At 41.5% G+C, this 17768-nt stretch overlaps 1 protein-coding gene across 2 annotated transcripts in view; it reads right to left on the bottom strand.

The window, feature by feature from the left end:
• TTN (titin) overlaps nt 1-17768 on the bottom strand; it is a 277391-nt gene that overhangs the window by 230874 nt on the left and 28749 nt on the right. For both annotated transcript variants that reach the window (XM_060409682.1, XM_042244888.1), the window contains exons 23-43: nt 17092-17325; nt 16737-16981; nt 15400-15641; nt 15116-15280; nt 14852-15020; nt 13057-14750; nt 12619-12900; nt 10959-11225; nt 10588-10860; nt 10223-10486; nt 9870-10130; nt 7979-8239; nt 6967-7230; nt 6614-6874; nt 6204-6464; nt 5599-5859; nt 4952-5093; nt 4700-4865; nt 3361-3592; nt 1623-1907; nt 1262-1387 (exon numbers count right to left, since the gene is read on the bottom strand). In XM_060409682.1, coding sequence (XP_060265665.1) covers nt 1262-1387; nt 1623-1907; nt 3361-3592; nt 4700-4865; nt 4952-5093; nt 5599-5859; nt 6204-6464; nt 6614-6874; nt 6967-7230; nt 7979-8239; nt 9870-10130; nt 10223-10486; nt 10588-10860; nt 10959-11225; nt 12619-12900; nt 13057-14750; nt 14852-15020; nt 15116-15280; nt 15400-15641; nt 16737-16981; nt 17092-17325 — 6355 coding nt within the window. The remainder of the gene's footprint in view (nt 1-1261; nt 1388-1622; nt 1908-3360; nt 3593-4699; nt 4866-4951; nt 5094-5598; nt 5860-6203; nt 6465-6613; nt 6875-6966; nt 7231-7978; nt 8240-9869; nt 10131-10222; nt 10487-10587; nt 10861-10958; nt 11226-12618; nt 12901-13056; nt 14751-14851; nt 15021-15115; nt 15281-15399; nt 15642-16736; nt 16982-17091; nt 17326-17768) is intronic.

Here is a 17768-nt window from a genome sequence, read left to right as displayed (position 1 = left end):
AAATCACTAGGTGATAGAAGCATGGTAGAAACACTAACTTGCTCAGGAAAATGGCTTCTGGCAAGGTAGAGACTGGGTCATAAACTAACGGGCGAAGCACCATAAACAGAACAAACTTACTAGGAGTTCTATGAGATGCCCACGCTGGGAGAATTTCCCTTTGTGGTGGCATATAAGAGCAAGGAAATGAGAGAAGGATTTTCATCTGGGATAAAGTTGGCTTACCCTGTCAGTCTAAAATCATCATTGGGTAAAAATGGCTCCAAACATTCTGTCTTACTCTACTGAGGTCAGACTCCTGGGGGAACGGGAGGGACTGATGGTCTTTGGGAAACATGCAGCAATTAAAAACTCATAACAGCTAACAGACTGAGGCATTACTTTTGGATGGGCACTGTGCTATGTGCTAATGTGGGTTATCTAACACAATCATGATGGGTGATCTGAAGCAGTGGATATCAGCCATTTAACAAGCACGCTGTTGTCCAGTCAACAATTACTGAGCATCGACTAACATCCAGAGCTATTCTAGGACAAGGATCTACCCTTGCTTTCACAGAGCTTTCCTTCTAGTAGCTACTGCTTTTCAGGCACCAGGTTTTCGATATTAAGAATCCCTGCTCTCATGAAATGTAGATTTTATGACGGCAATATCATCCTCACTTTATTCAGGAGGGAAAGAGAACCAGAGGAATCATGTCTTTGCCGAAGGTCACACAGTGGAGCTAAGATTCAAATTCAACCTCTCCGATCATCAGGCCCCCACTTTTGTCCAGTACCAGATGCTGCCGTCTAAATGGATGTGCCTTTTCCCACAAGCACTGTCCAGAGATTGAACGTCTTACACATAGATAGACTCTTCTTTTAAAACACATGTAGATGCTATTATAATTATTTAATAATGATTGTAGGTTTTGTTGTATTTTTTCAAGAGATAACAAAAGTCTAACTACAACCATAAAGAAAATATGACATTTTTGTAAGTTTAAAACACTGAAGAACACTGAATTTTTCTTTTAAACACATAGCATGCAATTTATCATCTTCACTATTGTCAGGTGTATAGTCCTAAAAATAGTAGTGGAAAACACTGATCTAATTCTTAATTCAGTAGTTCAAGTAAATGTTCTGCAAGATGCCCATAAAACTTCAAATTATGAATGAGAACTGTTGGTAAGGGAGGAAGGGGTGAGAAAACCTTTTTTTCACTTACATCATTCTTTTTAAATATTAGCAGCTCTGCCCTTCCTGGTAAACCTACCTGTTCCAGAAACTCTGCATTGAAAGTGGGCTGGCCGTCCCTCAGAAGTGACAGCATCCTGAAGTGGGCTGACGATAGCAGGAGGATAAACTGGCATTTCCTGATCAGGAGACACAACTTCCGGAACTAAAGAAAGGGACCACAAGACTCGTCAGGACTAAGTCACCCTACAAACCTCCCGGAATGAAGCATGCCAATTTCTCTTAATTTATCTGGCCATGGAGCCCTCTCAAAGTTTCTAAGTTGTATAGCAATCTACTTTTAGGACCCCGAAGCTATATTTTTAAAAATTTACTGGGAGAATGCAAAAATGAGTTTCGTAGGTTTCAGTTTAAGCTGAGAAGTAGCAAGGCATTTCTACCTTCCACAGAGAGTGATGCTGAGGTGGTGGCAACTCCGTAGTCATTCCTGGCCTCACAGGTGTAGACGGCTGCATCCTCTGGGAAGGCTTCAATGAGCAAAAGTGTATATTCTTGCCCATCGTGAAGGAATTTGCACTTGAAACCAGTGGAAAGCAGCTGCTCTTCCTTATACCAGGAAATTTTGGGCTGCGGTCTGCCGGATATCACAGCACAGAAGCGGGCAGGCTTGCCAGACTGCACGGTTATAGGCTGGAGTTCCTGCAGAATCTGGGGTGGCTCTGGGGCTGGGGAGAAAAGCAGACAGATAGCCCATGAAAACATGGGAAAGCACTGGAAAATCCACATTAGTTCACTGCCACATGGTTATGTACCCTGAAACAGAAGTTTGGAATTGTAGTATCTTTAATTGTCTCAGAATCTTAGAATATTCTTCATGCTAAGAAGGAAAAAAAAAAAAAAAAGGAATTCTGTCCATAAGTACAGGGAATAGCTTTAGAAAAATACTTTTGATATTTGAGGGATAGGTAGGTAGGTGCTTCAAGTGCTGAGTTTCTCAACATAATATCACCCTGCCTTTCCTGGCTGGGGTCTGAATTGAGGGGGAGGAGCAGGGGACAGTCCCCTAAAGAATACTGGAACACTTCCACACGCTACCTATTTTTAACAGCCATTGGGCAAATCCCGTGGTGAGCTAGCTTATCCCATTCAGGTCTGTTTTGCAAGTATTTGTGTACGTGTCATAGTCATTTTTAAGATATTGATGCCAATGAAGTGCAGTCTTTATGAGTGAATGAATGTCATTTTAGATCTAAAGGCAATAGGTAATTTTTTTAAAAATCAGTTTTCCTGTTGGGCTAATCAGAACATATGCTTGGTGTCATGATGACTGTGGGAAACTGAGAGGCTCATGAGCCAAGAAATGACTTCTGTGAGGCTGGTTTCTGACACAGTCATGTGGGAAGACCTTTATTACCCTGCGCCCAGATTCTCTACCACTAATACAGAAATAGTAATAACCGAATCATGACTGTTTGGTCCTCCAGGGCCCGAGGGAATGTTGGCAGTATGGTTCATTTTTATGAAACTTGAGATTTCTCTTAGTGTTCCTTCAACTGTCTCAGGAGTATTTGTTCAGACAGATAGGACTCATGGTCAGGACAGGAACAGAGGAACTTTTCTCTGTGTATGGAGGCTAGCCTCAGAACTAGACCCTCCTCATTCAGCTCAAAGTTTCCTCCTAAGAAAAGTCGGTGGTTTAATGGTGCTCCTCTGATTTGGCAGCATGTGAAATTCCCCTCTAAAGTCAGAGCCCCTGGAACTCCCCTGTGGCTCTCTAGATTCTCCCCGGCACGCCCTACTAGAGGTGGAAATGCCCCACTGCTTGGTAGTGGTACAAGTGCTCAAGTAGTTAGGGCCAAGGGCAGAGAACCAGAACACTGATTGCTCTACCGAGAGACCCACTCGGGGTCTAGAATAACTGACATGCAGAGCAGGTTTGACAGTGCTGACTGACCAAACAAGAATCTAGCCATTAGGTGCTTTCTAGAAATGACATTTCAGTCCTTTTTAAAGCTGCCATCCCTTTCCCAAAGGCATAACATGAAAATACATGTAGCTCCAAGCATATGAGCACCATGGATTCTTGAGAAATTGCCCAGGAACTACCAGAAGTTTAGTAAATTGAAGTAGGGTGATCACTACAGATGGATGAACAGACATATTAACATCTCTACCTACCATTGACATAGAGAGTAACGGAACTCCTGTTCCTTCCTGCTACGAAGGTGTATTCCCCGGCATCACTGTGCCTGGTCTCAGAGATAAACATCCGGTGGATTCTTCTCTCCACCACATACTGGTGCCGTTCCTGAACTTCGAAATTGATTTCGATGCCATCTTTATACCAGTGGGCATCAACGTCATCTTCATTGACCTCAAACTCAACAACAGCACGCTGTTTCTCAATAACCTTTGGATGGAGCAACAGAGAAAGAACACTGAAGCCCTGGTTTCCTTCTGGTTTTAACCTGTTTCTAAAGCAGCTCATTTGAAGAGCATGCCAAGCCCGCACATGATGGTATAGGAAGCTGACTTGTTACAGCACCCTCTCAATTTTCCCTCCCTGTCCTTGGACAAATGGAGCCCACACTTCTTTTGCAGAGAATTGTGCTTATGCCTTCACAGAGACAATGATTTCATCCTTAAATGTTCGCTTCCTAGTTTATCATAACAGAAATGATGACACTTTACATCCGAGGGCTATTATCACTGACAAAGCCCTTTTAAGTTACTACTCAATTTGATTTCATATGATGTAAACAATAATCTTGTGACTTAGGCAGGAACTATTATCCTCATTTTTTCAAGTGAGGAAATAAAGGCTCAGAATGGGACAGCAGATGAGGATGGACATATCTAGGTCATCTGAGTCTTCACTGAAGGCTTTTTCACTATGGACTAAGGCCTGTGATGCCTGGCTCTTAATGGATGAGCAGTATCATAAATGTGAACTCAAGTACTGCTTCTCTTCACATATTACCCACATTATACCATGTCGGAAGACTGGCACCCCTGAGGACAAGCTCTACACATGCAGTCGAGAGTGAAGGTGTTTTCTCAGCATCCCTGCTAGGAATCCAGCTTTGCTCAGAGGGTGTGTTCCCAGCCAAGTCCCTAAACAGCTGCCTTTCCCACAGTAGAAGGCTTCTAGAAAAAGCCACCTTGTTCCGAAGTCCCTAAATTCCAGTTGCTGTGCAAACACCACAATTTAAATTTCAGTTCTTTTCGAGGTGGTGCTGCTTGGCAAGTGGCCACTTATTAGACAGTGAAGATTCTGCAGCTGCTTTCATTAAAGTATTTGGACAGCTGTGAAGGACACACTTATCCCCTAAGTGAGAGGAAACTGTGACTAAGTTGATATCAGTATAAAAGCGTTAAGCCAGTAGGGATAAGCTGATTTCATTTTTTTTTTTTTAGAAGACAGTGGTTGGAAAATTTTAAAGTCAAAAAGTTTGACAAAATGATAGATTAGGTGCTATTGATGATACCTCTAAAAACTCAGCACGTGGACAATTACCTGAACCTCCCTTTTGATGCTTCGGATGCGAACATCTCTGCCCTCGACAAAGAGGTTGGCACTGGACATGTTGCCCCCAGCCACCACTGTGTACTTCCCGGCGTCGGACATCCGCGTGGATGGGATCAGCAGGCGGTGGACGTACTTCTCCTTCTGTATCTTTATTCTGTGGAGGAAATGGAAATCGGGCTTTAACGTATGATGATTCAAAGAAACTGGGAGTCACTGGGGTGGCAAAACACACCAACGGACCTGTCCACTAGAGGCAGCTCCTGGCCATCTTTCATCCACTGCACGGCGATGTCAGGTTCAGAAACTTCACATTCAAACATGGCTCGCTTCTTCTCGAGAACCTTAATGTCCTTAATGTGTTTCCTAAATTCTATATGACGAGCTGGAGAAGAGCATGTAAAAGAATTAACCTTTCTAACAGCTTTGCCAAGATATGATTACATACTATACAGTTCACTCACTGAAAGCATACAACGTCAAGGGCTTTCAGTATATTTAGAATTGTATAGCCATCACCATAATCAATTTCAAGGCATTCTCATTACCCCCAAAGGAAACCACTTATCCCTTAGCCATAACCTTCCAGACCCTATGCACTGTTCTTCCTAGAGACTTAGGCACAAATCTATGTCTCTATTGATTTGCACATTCTGAACTTTTCCTGTAACTGGATTCATATAATATGTGGTTCTTTATAACTAGCTTCTTTCCCTTGGTATAAGGTTAAGGTTCATCCATGTTGTAATACTTATCAGTACGTCCTTATTATTACTAAGTAATATTTCATTGCATAGATATACTTTATTCATTCATTAGCTGAGGCACTAACATTTTATGTAGTGTGTTTGACATTTCTTTTTATGGATATGACATTTATGAAACCATACCTTCCACATAAAGAGTGGCTGTTGAGGTAGCTTTTCCAGCCACAAAGGTGTACTCAGCGGCATCCCCAAAGTGGACATTCCTGATGTTCAACGAATGGGTGAGCTTTTTGGTTCTCATCTGGCACCTGTCAGTTGATTTGATTTCCACACCATTCTTTAACCATTTGTAAGAGATGCCTTCATAGTTCACTGTCACCTCAAAGGTAATGGTGTCTTTTTCTTCAGCATTGATGTCCTTCAGCATGGACGTGATCATGATTGCTGCAAAAGGGAAAGCAAATATACCCAAGGAGATTTCGTGTCAGTATGACATGGGTTATATAACAGGCACAGAGCAAAACCTTGGAATGTCTTGAATATATCTGTTTAAGTGGTCACAGTTCAGAGAGGTACTGCTCTACAGGATTATGCCAAGTGACAGGGGAACAGAAAAAGCAAGCGATAGACACTGGAGCATCTTTATAGACAGTCTTCGAATGCTATTCTAATCAAAACTTTTATCCAGATACCTAACTCAGTGTGAACACAGCAGATGAGGAAGAAAACGTGTAGGCTATGGGGCGATGGGTCTACTGGGTATTCTATATACATATGTATTTACTTACGGGTCACTTTGAGGGTGGCGCTGACTTGGTCATTGCCACAGACAAACGTGTATTCTGCTGAGTCCTCCGTGCTGGTGTTCATGATGACTAGCTGGTGGAGCTTTCCCTGCACCACAATCTTGAACTTTTCACTCATCTCAATTTCCACGCCATTCTTCAGCCACATGGAAGGTACATTGAAGTGGGAGACCTCACACTCAAAGGAGGCAGTTTTGGTCTCGGGCACCTCGATGTTTTTCATGGTTTTTGTAATATGCAATGCTTGGGAAAAATCAGAGAGCACTCTGGTTTATATATACATATATATATATATATATATATATATATATATATATGTATTTTTTTTTTTTTAAGATGAAGCAAACAAATAAGACCACCTAGCAATGCCGCCAGGGCTGTCTCATACTTACTCTCCACGAATAGTTTTGCTTTGCATTCCAGTTGCCCCACCACAGCTGTGTATTCCCCAGCATCCGAGGGGGAAATATGCTGCAACATCAGTTTGTGGACCTTCCTTTCTGAGACCAGCCTGTGTTTGTCACTCGGCTTAATCTCCACATTCTTGTGGAACCATTTTACTGGCACTGTGTCATGGGAAACACTAACTTCAAAGGAAACGGTGGCATTTTCCAAGGCAGTCACGTCCTTTGGCTTCTTAATGATCTTGACGGCTGATGGGGAAAGATGAAGCCATTTAGTGATACCCTTCACTTCATGGTAACCATGAGGTGGTGACTTGTAAAGTGCTTCTAAGTCAACTTACTCTCAACGTGCAGTCTGGCGCTGGCTCCCAGCTTTCCAAGCTTGAAGCCATAAACAGATTCGTCCACCACGGCACAGTTTTTAATTCTCAGAGAGTAAACTGTTCCTTTGACTGAGATAGTGTACTTGTCATTGGACTCCAGCACAACCCCGTTTCTGATCCACTGGACACCTTTTACGTTAGGGTGTGTGAGCTCCACCGTGAAAACAGCATCCTGTGTCTCTGTCACCGTGAGGTTCTTCAGAGTCTTCTTAATTTTGACAGCTGAGGACAAATTTATGATTGGTTTAGGAAATAAAGATGATACCATCAAGTAAGAGAATTCCTGAATAAGACTGTTACCTGACCATCTTGCAAATAAATGGTTATCAACAATTTTTGTAGTGAAGCAGCATCTCTAGAGTTTTTAAAAGACACTTTGTGATTACTTCGGAAAACCTAGGACCCAGTTTGAAAAGTACATTGTACAATGATTTTGCTATACTTGAATGAGATGAAGTTTGTTTAGCTGTATACTGGGCTTCCTGGTGGCTTGATGGTAAAGAGTCTGCCTGCAGTGTGGGAAACCTGGGTTCAATCCCTGGGTCAGGAATGTCCCCTGGATAAGGAAATGGTAACCCACTCCAGTATTCCTGCTTGGAAAATCCCATGCTCAGAGAAGCCTGGCAGGCTACAGTCCATGGGGTCACAAAGAGTAGGACACGACTGAGCAACTTCACTTAGCTGTATACCAGTAACTTAATCAACGGATTGGAGAAGGATGAAAGAAGACTAGAGAATAAGAGCATCGAATTTGCTGTTTCATAGAGTTGGAACCTAAGACATGGCTTCTTCACATAAACTCAGAAGCAATTTTGCACCTGTGGTATATGGCTCAGAAAGTTCAAGAGTCTATAACGATTTTATGAAATGAGGATTTATGGCACCCAAAATCATTAAACTGTTTGACTTCTAGGATAACTGCCAAAAATACAATACGATTTGAATATGACTCTGTTGTCATATCACTGACCTTCAACTTTGAGTTTGGCAGATGTTTTGGAAGTGGCCACCTTGTAGGTGTATTCTCCAATGTCATCTAGTTTGGTGGCAGCAATGATAAGTCTCCTTTTGCGGCCATCAGATTCACTTCTGATGGTTTTACTCAGCGGTAGGTGTTTGCCATCCTTCAACCATTCGCCTTCAGAATCTGGGTTGGCAACTTCACACTCAAACACAGCTTCCTGGGACTCAGCTACAGTCTGATCTGTGAGTGGCTTAGAGATGGCGCCCCCTTCGGAACAAGAGAAATATAAGTGAGAGTCTTTAAAAAATATTTTAACAATAAAGAGATCTTTGCACAATTAAATAACAAGTTTTAAAACATAATTTTGCACATCACTAAAATTTCTAATAAAATTATTTTTACCCACACTGAGAAGATATCATAGAAACCTCTCATTCTAAGTATGTATGTAGTCTAGGTATGTACCCAGGGAAACTACTAGGATCAGGAAGGGTTTGCAAATGGAAAAGCAACTGTTAACTTGTACAGAATTCTGAGAGCCCCAGTGTGAAGCACACTTCATGGATGGCCTGTAACCCAGTTTATTCTTCAAAAGCATTCTGTTTAGTCTCTTAAGGACGATTTCCTTAAAATATGCCTAATATTTGACTGGAAAAAAAATCTGCTCAACAAAATTATAGTCATCAATAATGACTAGCAGATTGGGAACACCCATATACTGAAAGTCACTGTCATCTCTTCCATGAAGCTCCATTGTCTCCAATGCCGTCAGCTACTGGCAGAAATAATTACTCCTTCAGCAAGTTAGTTGCTAATGTATCTGTCCCTCTCTGAATTGTGAATTCCTCAAAAGAAATATCATGCCTTATTCATTTCTGTATCCTGAGTCCCTAGCAGCATCTGGCCTGTGGCAGTTACTTTAAAAATGTTGGGTAAGATCACATATAGGCTCAGAGTTTTTTCTTGTTTTCACACATTTTAAAACTTGTAATTTATATTAAATGTATCAAAGTACAGAATCTGAAATTTTGTTTCAGAAGTTTTCATGGTCAAATCTCTGAGGAAATCATGATGTGATAAAGTATAAACCAAAAAATTTTTATACCAAAGAAGACACACTATTCCCATTTGACTTGCTTACATACCAGACGCTATGAACTGTATAATTTAATCTCAATGTCATATTCCAACTTCTCAAAACATAAACTGTAATGCACCAAATTAATGATGACTTCTAGTTTTTTTCTTGACAGTTGGTTTAGACTTTTGATTCCTTATTTTAAACATAGTGACTTCTGCTGAGAATGGTTTACTTCATGTTATAGGAAAAAGACACATAGATACACCCACTGAGGTGTATTTTTAAAATACTCATTGGGCCCAGAAATAGTGTGAAGGGAACAAAAATGAATGAAACAGGGCAATAAAAAAAATGAATACATCTTTACAGTAAGAAAGTTTAAATAAAGTTTGATCCAACAAACAAAACATGTATTCATCAATCTATCATGTACAACGTATTGGATGATATGAAGATGAGAAAGAAGCAGTTCCAGACTTTGGAGGTATCTGCTCAAGTGCGGGAGGAAGAAATGGAGAATAAAACAAGTATATGAGTATCGGTCACGAAAGAAACACACACAGAGCGATACTGTGGTTGGCGGAGTAAGATCTACAAATGAGAAGATCAAGGAAGGTTGTACAGAGGAGACGGCATTTGAGTTATGACTTCTTGGGAGAATATTTCGAATTTAGACTGATAGGAACAGTGTTGAAGGTATTACTGGTTGACAACAATACAAGCAGGAAACTGTGGGGAATAAGGAGGGAAACGGGTAATGATTTAAGCTAAAACAACTGTTCCATTTAAGAACTTATAATTTATAAATGTACTAACCTGCCACGGTAAGTTTTCCAGATGTCCTATTTTCTCCAGCATAAAAAGTATATTCTCCTTCATCATCTTTCATCATATTTAGAACGGTCAACTTATATATTTTCCCATGAGCTTCAATTTTATATTTAGAACTGGGTTTGATTTCCTTGTCCTTAAAATTCCACAAGACATCAATTCCTGAGTGGGACAGTTCAACTTCCAAGACCACATTTTGGGTCTCTGTACAGGTAAGGTCACGAAGACCTCTGATAATTTTAATTTCTGGGGGAAAAATATAATCATCACTTGGTTACTATTACACTGGGAAAATAGAATGCTTAAGACACTATTAAGTGAGATGGAAGAATTCTTACTTTCGACAGAGAGATCACAGCTGGTTTCAACTCTGCCAACCACCAGCTTGTAAGGTCCTTCATCTGAAGCATGGGTCCGGTTAATCACAAGTCGCTGCTTCGTGCCTTTGACAATGGCGTGCACGCGATCATCAGGCTTGATTTGTTCATCATTTAAGTACCATTTAACAGAAGTCACATCAGGGACTGAGACCTTACATTCCAGCACAGCCTTGGTGCCCTCAAGCACATTAACATCTTTTAAAGGTGTTATCACATCAACACCTGCAAAACCACACACACGGCAGATTTGTGAATACAAATTTTTGTTGGAAATACATGCTCACTCGACAGCATAGATCTAAGACTGTGCAAGTCGCACTCACTGTAGACAGAGACGCGCCCATGGGTTGACAGTCCAAGGGAGGGAATGGTGAAGGAGTAATGGCCAGCGTCCTCCTTAGTCATGTCTTCAATAAGCAGCATGTGTGACTGCTTGTCTATCACAATGTGAACCCGGTCCCCCGGCTGCACTTCCTCGCCATCTTTCATCCAGACACCTTCCACATTCTCTAAGGAGACTTTAACTTCAAGCTGAACAATGTCACCCTCGCAGACTTTTTGATCACTGAGTCCTTGTAGGATAGCGATGGGGCGGGCTGCGAAAATATGGGGAGAGAAAAGAACATTATGACCATTCATTATCAATAAACCATAGCGATGCTTGCTATAGGCTGAAAAGGAGGAGGAGGCTTACGTTTCATCTTCAGTCTACAGGTGGTCTTTTTCCCGTCGACAACAAAGCTGTATTCTCCCTGGTCCTCTTTGGTCACATCCTTGACGGTGAGGTTCTGACGTCCACGGCGAGATGTAATTGTGTACTTGCCATTGGATTTAAGCTCCACACCCTTATGATACCATTTGCCTTCTATATTTTCCGGGGTTATAATGCATTCTAACTCCCCTGAAAATGATTCTGGAACCTCTATGTCCTGAAGTTCTTTCACAAACTCAACAACTGCACCTGAATTATGAGATAAGGAGAAGTTAATTACTCTGGAGAGTTACGTATCTAGACTTAGATGAAAAATTAAATTCTCTGTAAATCTCTTATCTCCCCCATCCTATCAGGAATCTTCTTAATATCTAACTTCTGGACTGAGAAATAAATTGTCAATGAAGTGAAGTGAGGTGAAGTCGTTCAGTCGTGTCCGACTCTTTGTGACCCGTGGACTGTAGACCACCAAGCTCCTCCACCCATGGGATTCTCCAGGCAAGAATACTGGAGTGGGGTGCCATTTCCTTCTCCAGGGGATCTTCCCGACCCAGGGATCGAACCCAAGTCTCCTACATTGCAGGGAGACGCTTTAACCTCTGCGCCACCAAAAATTATTTTTAATAAAGCAAGGAATTATAATTCAAAAAAAATTTTAAAAACAAGACATCAAAATAACCTCACTTTAAAAATATCCCAATTGTCAATATTCTTAATAAGTATTATACAGTCATGATTCTTGGTATGAAGCTTATATTAATTCATATGTAATGTAGATGAAACCACCCTTATGGCAGAAAGTGAAGAAGAAAGAGCCTCTTGATGAAAGTGAAACAGGAGAGTGAAAAAGTTGGCTTAAAGATCAGCATTCAGAAAACTAAGATCATGGCATCCAATCCCATCACTTCACGGCAAATAGATGGGGAAACAGTTGAAACAACGGCAGACTTTATTTTTGGGGGCTCCAAAATCACTGCAGATGGTAACTGCAGCCATGAAATTAAAAGATGCTTACTCCTTGGAAGGAAAGTTATGACCAACCTAGACAGCATATTCAAAATCAGAGACATTACTTTGCCAGCAAAGGTCCATCTAGTCAAGGCTATGGTTTTTCCAGTGGTCATGTATGGATGTGAGAGTTGGACTGTGAAGAAAAGCTGAGTGCCAAAGAATTGATGCTTTTGAACTATGGTATTGGAGAAGACTCTTAAAAGTCCCTTGGACTGCAAGGAGATCCAACCAGTCCATGCTAAAGGAGATCAGTCCCAGTTGTTCATTGGAAGGACTGAGGTTGAAGCTGAAACTCCAGTACTTTGGCCACCTGATGTGAAGAGCTGACTCACTGGAAAAGACCTTGATGCTGGGAAAGATTGAGGGCAGGAGGAGAAGGGGACGACAGAGGATGAGATGGCTGGATGGCATCACTGACTCAATGGACATGAGTTTAGGTAAACTCTGGGAGTTGGTGATGGACAGGGAGGCCTGCTGTGCTGCGTCACAAAGAGTCAGACACGACTGAGCGACTGAACTGAACTGAACTGAACTGAATTCTTTTTAGGGGGTGAAAATTGCATAGCTAATTTTATCACATAATAAAAGTAACTCTAAAACTTGACTAAACAACAAAAGCATTATTTACTACCTTCGACAATAAGTTTGGCTGTTGTTTTCACGTTTTCGTCTTCCACAAGTACACAACTATAGTCTTCAGCATCAGATGTGTCGATCGTCAGCACAGAGAGGAAGTGAACTTTCCTGTCAGAGTGCATCCTATATTTATCTCCTGTGTGAATCTCCACACCATCTTTATACCATTTCACTTTGACAAATGGCTCTGAGGTTTCACATTCAAAGGTTGCCATGGTGTCTTTTTCCTTAGCAACAACATCTTGTAATTCCTGTGTAAAAGTGATCAATTGCTTGGCTACAAGAGAAAAAGGGTCGGGGGGTGGGGAGGAGATAAAGCACATTAAATTGAATACACAATTTGGATAATGGAAAAGAAAATTAAGAGAATACATTATTAGATATTCACAGATAAATAAAAATAGATCCAACAAATGAAAAAAATTCAAATTACCCTGGACGAGTAAGAATGCGTGGCTTGAGGTTTCCCCAGCAATATTGATGGCTTTCACCATGATGCTGGCAGAGTCCTCAGCAGTCACATCTCTTATGACCAGCTCACAAACATTGTCTTCGGGCCAATACCAATAGATTCGGTCAGAGCGCTCAATCTTCACACCGTTTTTGTACCACTCACATTCAGGATCAGGTTTTCCCACCACTCTGACCCGGAAGTGTGCATCAGAGCCCTGGCCCACTGTTTGGCTTTGGATTCTTTCGAATATTTTGGGGGCCTCCATACTAGGACTTAATTCAATTTTGTCAGGCTTAAAAGTTGGAATAGTGATTTTGCCTTCTTCAGCAAGGGCTTTCTTCTCCTCTTCGGTCAGCTCCTTGGTCCAGTGGAGAAGCTCTTCCTTTGTCTTCCTTAGCAGCTCTTCATAGGACTCATCCTTCTTACGAGACTTGAGCTCCACAGCTGTAATGGCTTCATAATAGCCCTCCTCAGTCCTGCGCTTGAACTTGCTACGCAGCTCTTCTGACTCTTCAGACACTTTTTCATGGGTGATTCTTTCAGCCCTTTTCAGCCTCACAATTTCCTTGGTTTCAGTGGTGTCAACAGGTCTGTCTACTTTTTGCACTTCAAACTGAAGTTTTCCGGGTTCGTGGACGTGAAACTCAGGCTTTGGCTCAGGGGCTCGCCTAAGGACGGACCTAAAATCTTCCCTCTGTTGGATCTCAAGCTTTACTTTATGCTCTATCACACCTTCAGGGTTTTCTGCGGTGACCTTGACTTCCCCTGTATCATAAGACTTGCAGTCCACGATGTCCAGATAATGAATGCCATCATAGCGGACTCTGAACCGTTTGCTTTTGCGGATGAGCTGCCCATTAAGGTACCAGTTGAGTTTGGGCTGAGGGTAGCCTGTTACCCGGCAACGGAATCTGGCGGTCTCCCCTTCTAGGACTCTCACTGGCTCTGGGAACAAGACAATGTCTGGCTTTTGCTTCTCTTTCTGATCGGTTGTCACACCAGTAAGGGCACCTTCATGAGCCATTCGCTCTAATTCTTCAATTCTCTGCAAGCCTTTCCTCCCCTCAGGCAGTTGAGATTCCTCCACAAGACTCTTCTCATCTTTGACAATAAGGGTAGCAGATGTGTGATCTGTTCCGTATTTGTTAGTAGCTCTGCAAGTAATGACACCACTGTCTCTGGAATACGCCACTGCGTAATCAAGGCTACAATATCCAAATTCATTGATCATGCGGAGCCTGTTGGCAGCTTCCAGTGGCTTTCCATCGTGGAGCCACTCCACCACCATCGTTGGGTCACCAATTGGTGTCAGCCTGCATTCAAAGTGGGCAGGCCCAAAGCGCTTGAGTCTTAAGGAAGTGAGTTTTTTCTTGAAAAACGGTTTCTGTTGCTTTTCCTTGTCATAGAGGTCGCCTTCTTCCCACTGCTCTTGGCCATATCGCAAATGGAGAGGCTCCAGTTCTGGGGCTGCAATCTCCTTCGCTCTGTACGTGCCTCGGGGGATGACTAATCTTCTCTCTGGCTCAGGCTCTGCAAACTCAACTTCAACATTTACTTTGCATCGTGTCGTGTCTCGGCCAGCCTTATTAATAGCGGTTGCAGTGTACCAGGCAGAGTCTTGGCTGACAGTGGAATCGATTTTAAGGGCGGCTTCTCCCTTGGTTCCTTCAATTCTATAAAAAGTCGAAAATAAATCATCAATACAGAAGTAGTTGTCACTTCCTTGAGTACTGGATTTGTGTAATGAGCTGAATTATTTTTCAAGCCAACTTACCTGATTTTGGGATATTTATGAGGTACAATGATTTCACTGTTTTTCAACCATACAATGTCAGGATTGGGGTTGCCCGTAGCTCTGACTTTCATTTCAAGCCGGGAACCTTCCTTTATGTTGAGATTCCTCAGTTTTTCCACAAACACTGGTTTCACCTGATGTTCCACAGCTGAAAGAGAAAGGTTGTGATTCTGAGTGAGTAGGGCTGAACTACCTGTTTAAAACCCAAGTGATAAGGTTATTTTGAGTCTTCAGAGCAAATACCTTCCACAGTTAAAATCACTGAAATTGAAGATTTCCCTGCCCTGTTTTGGGCAACCACCGTCCATTCCCCAGAATCACTGGGTGTTGCAGGGACAATAAGCAGTGATTGGGTACCATCTTCTTTAACGACTACTTTATGGGTATAGTCATTGACAATTTGCTGGCCTATTAGAAAAATAAGCAAAAAAGGAATCACGTTAAAATAGTTGTTTCTAAAAGTTGTTAGACACAGAGATACGTTTATTTTTGTGTTTAATAATTTATTCGTGAAAACTTACACTTACCATCATGAAACCAGAAGGTCTCAGGCATGGGTCGACCCACAACCTTTAAGTCAAATCTGGCAGTCTGTCCTTCTACACACTTGAAAGAAGTAGGTTTCAACACAAAGACTGGCTTATACAGTCTCTCGAGTTGTGATTCATCTGTTTCCTCCAGCCTGCGTCCAGGGGACATCCGTGCAGGGGACATCCGTGCAGGGGACATGCGTATTGGAGATCTGCTCACTGAACGTGGAGAGATGGATCTGAAAAACAAAATGCGAAGAAGAATATTTTCATGAGGCATAGAGAAAACTCACCACAGTAAATCTCTTTCTTAACATTATTTTAGAATTTACTTTGTGTATTAAAAGGTACCTCAAACTCATTGGGATCCAAAACAGAATACATTATTATTGCTCCCAAAACTATACTGTTCATATACCATCAATCCCAGTCAGGAATTATTCAACACAGCCAGAAACCCATCCTCAAAATCTTAGACTGGTCCTTAATACTGTCTCTCCCTCACCAACTGGGTTTAATGAGTTACTGAATCTTTTTGATTCAACTACCAAAATATTTCAATAAATGTTGGTTGGTTAAATACCACCAACATAAATATGGAAAAAGAAAAATAACTTATATATCCGAGAAGAGGAAAAACAAATAAAAGATATTTGAAAAAAGTCCCAAGCTCTACCTATACATTGTAACCAAATTGGCTTGGATTGATTTCAAGTGCTGGCACCACCACACAGGCTGGGTGATCTAAGGCAATTTTCACAGGGTCATGGACATTTAGTGTTCTCACTCTCAAAATAGCAACAATAATCCCTCCATTGCACGGTTGTTGCATAAATTAGTGATGTGTGCTTGTGTTAAGTCGCTTCAGTCGTGTTCGACTCTGTGCGACCCTATGGACTGTAGCGCACCAGGCTCCTCTGTCCATGGGATTCTCCAGGCAAGAATACTGGAGCGGGTTGCCATGTATGCACGCTTGCATGTTAAGTCGCTTCAGTCGTGTCCGACTCTGTGCGACCCCATGGACGGGCTGCCATGCCTTCTTCATAAACCAGGGATAACATGAAAAATCAGATGTCAAACAACTCTTCATAGCCTTCACTATATTAGCTATGGCACTGGCAAAACAGATGATGTCATACCTGATGAAAGATGCTTTGCTCATTCTACACAGGGCTAAGAACTAAAACCTGGGCAATTGCCAGCACAGAGAACGGTAGACTTCTGGGTTTTTTCAGCCTTCATACCCCCCACTACATGACAGTAATTTGCTACTGAGATATTTGGTGTTTTAAACAATTTAAATACTAATCAACCTGAACTAGTATGAGCCTCACCTGATTCTGCTCACTGGCTCTGGTGTGGGTATGTAAGTCGGGGCACTGAGAGGTGCCGCAGGCTCCACATACAACTTCCCTGAGCAAATCGCATTTCCTTTCATATTGCTGGCAAATGCAGTATAGATGCCTTCATCTTCTGGAAGGACAACAGGTATTCGCAGACTAGCTCTGCCATCTTGTAGAAAGTCCATATGGTATCTCTCTCCATGTTTGATGCGCTTGCCATCTTTATACCATGCAATCTGCAAATAATATCACGCACATGTAAATAAGATTTACATAAAGGAGTTACACTATAACCTATGTGTATCTTTATTGTAGCATGGAGGTATGATCAATGCTTATATTTTACCTTGGGTAATGGATACCCAGACATCTTGCAATGAAATGTAACACCCATCCCTTCAAGAATTCTGTAATTCTTGACTCTTAAATCAAATCCTGCTTCAATAGCCTCAGATTCAGAAATGTCAACTGCCATCTTTTCTTCTCCATCTTCTTCAAGAAGTTCTTCTAATGTAGTCTTTATTATTCTGTATTCAATTTCTTTAATAAGTCTCTCTTCAAAGGAAGAGATGTGGAATTCCTATGTAGTAAAAAAGATGACAGTCTGTTAAAAAGATATCTGCTGACTGACAGAAATTCTTTAAGAGTATCTGTTTTCAGAAATAAGGTTTGATTAAAATTTTTAACAGGAAGAAACAGCTAGAAGCGTTTAATTTTGCCTTTTTATCTGCTTTTCAGTGAGAATTAGATGAGTCATTATTTTTTAATCTGCCTTCCAGTCATCTTTGGAAGTTCATGCTGTGGTGTCTTGGACAATGGTATTCTAAGAGTATGGGTTATACATGTGATGTCTATCCTTCTGATGAAAAAATGTCGGCAGTAATGAACTTTGTTGTTTTAGTAATTGTTTTCCCTACTTACGTGTAATTTTTATTTCCAAAGTCATACGTGCAACATATTAATATTATGAAGATTAAGGAAGCTCATCAGCAGTGAACCTGGATCTGCTTATAGTAGTATAAC

Source organism: Ovis aries, chromosome 2 (genome assembly GCF_016772045.2).
Source record: "Ovis aries strain OAR_USU_Benz2616 breed Rambouillet chromosome 2, ARS-UI_Ramb_v3.0, whole genome shotgun sequence".
NCBI lineage: Eukaryota > Metazoa > Chordata > Mammalia > Artiodactyla > Bovidae > Ovis > Ovis aries.
The sequence above is the reverse complement of the archived record's forward strand: the minus strand, read 5'-3'. Positions and strand labels throughout refer to the sequence as shown.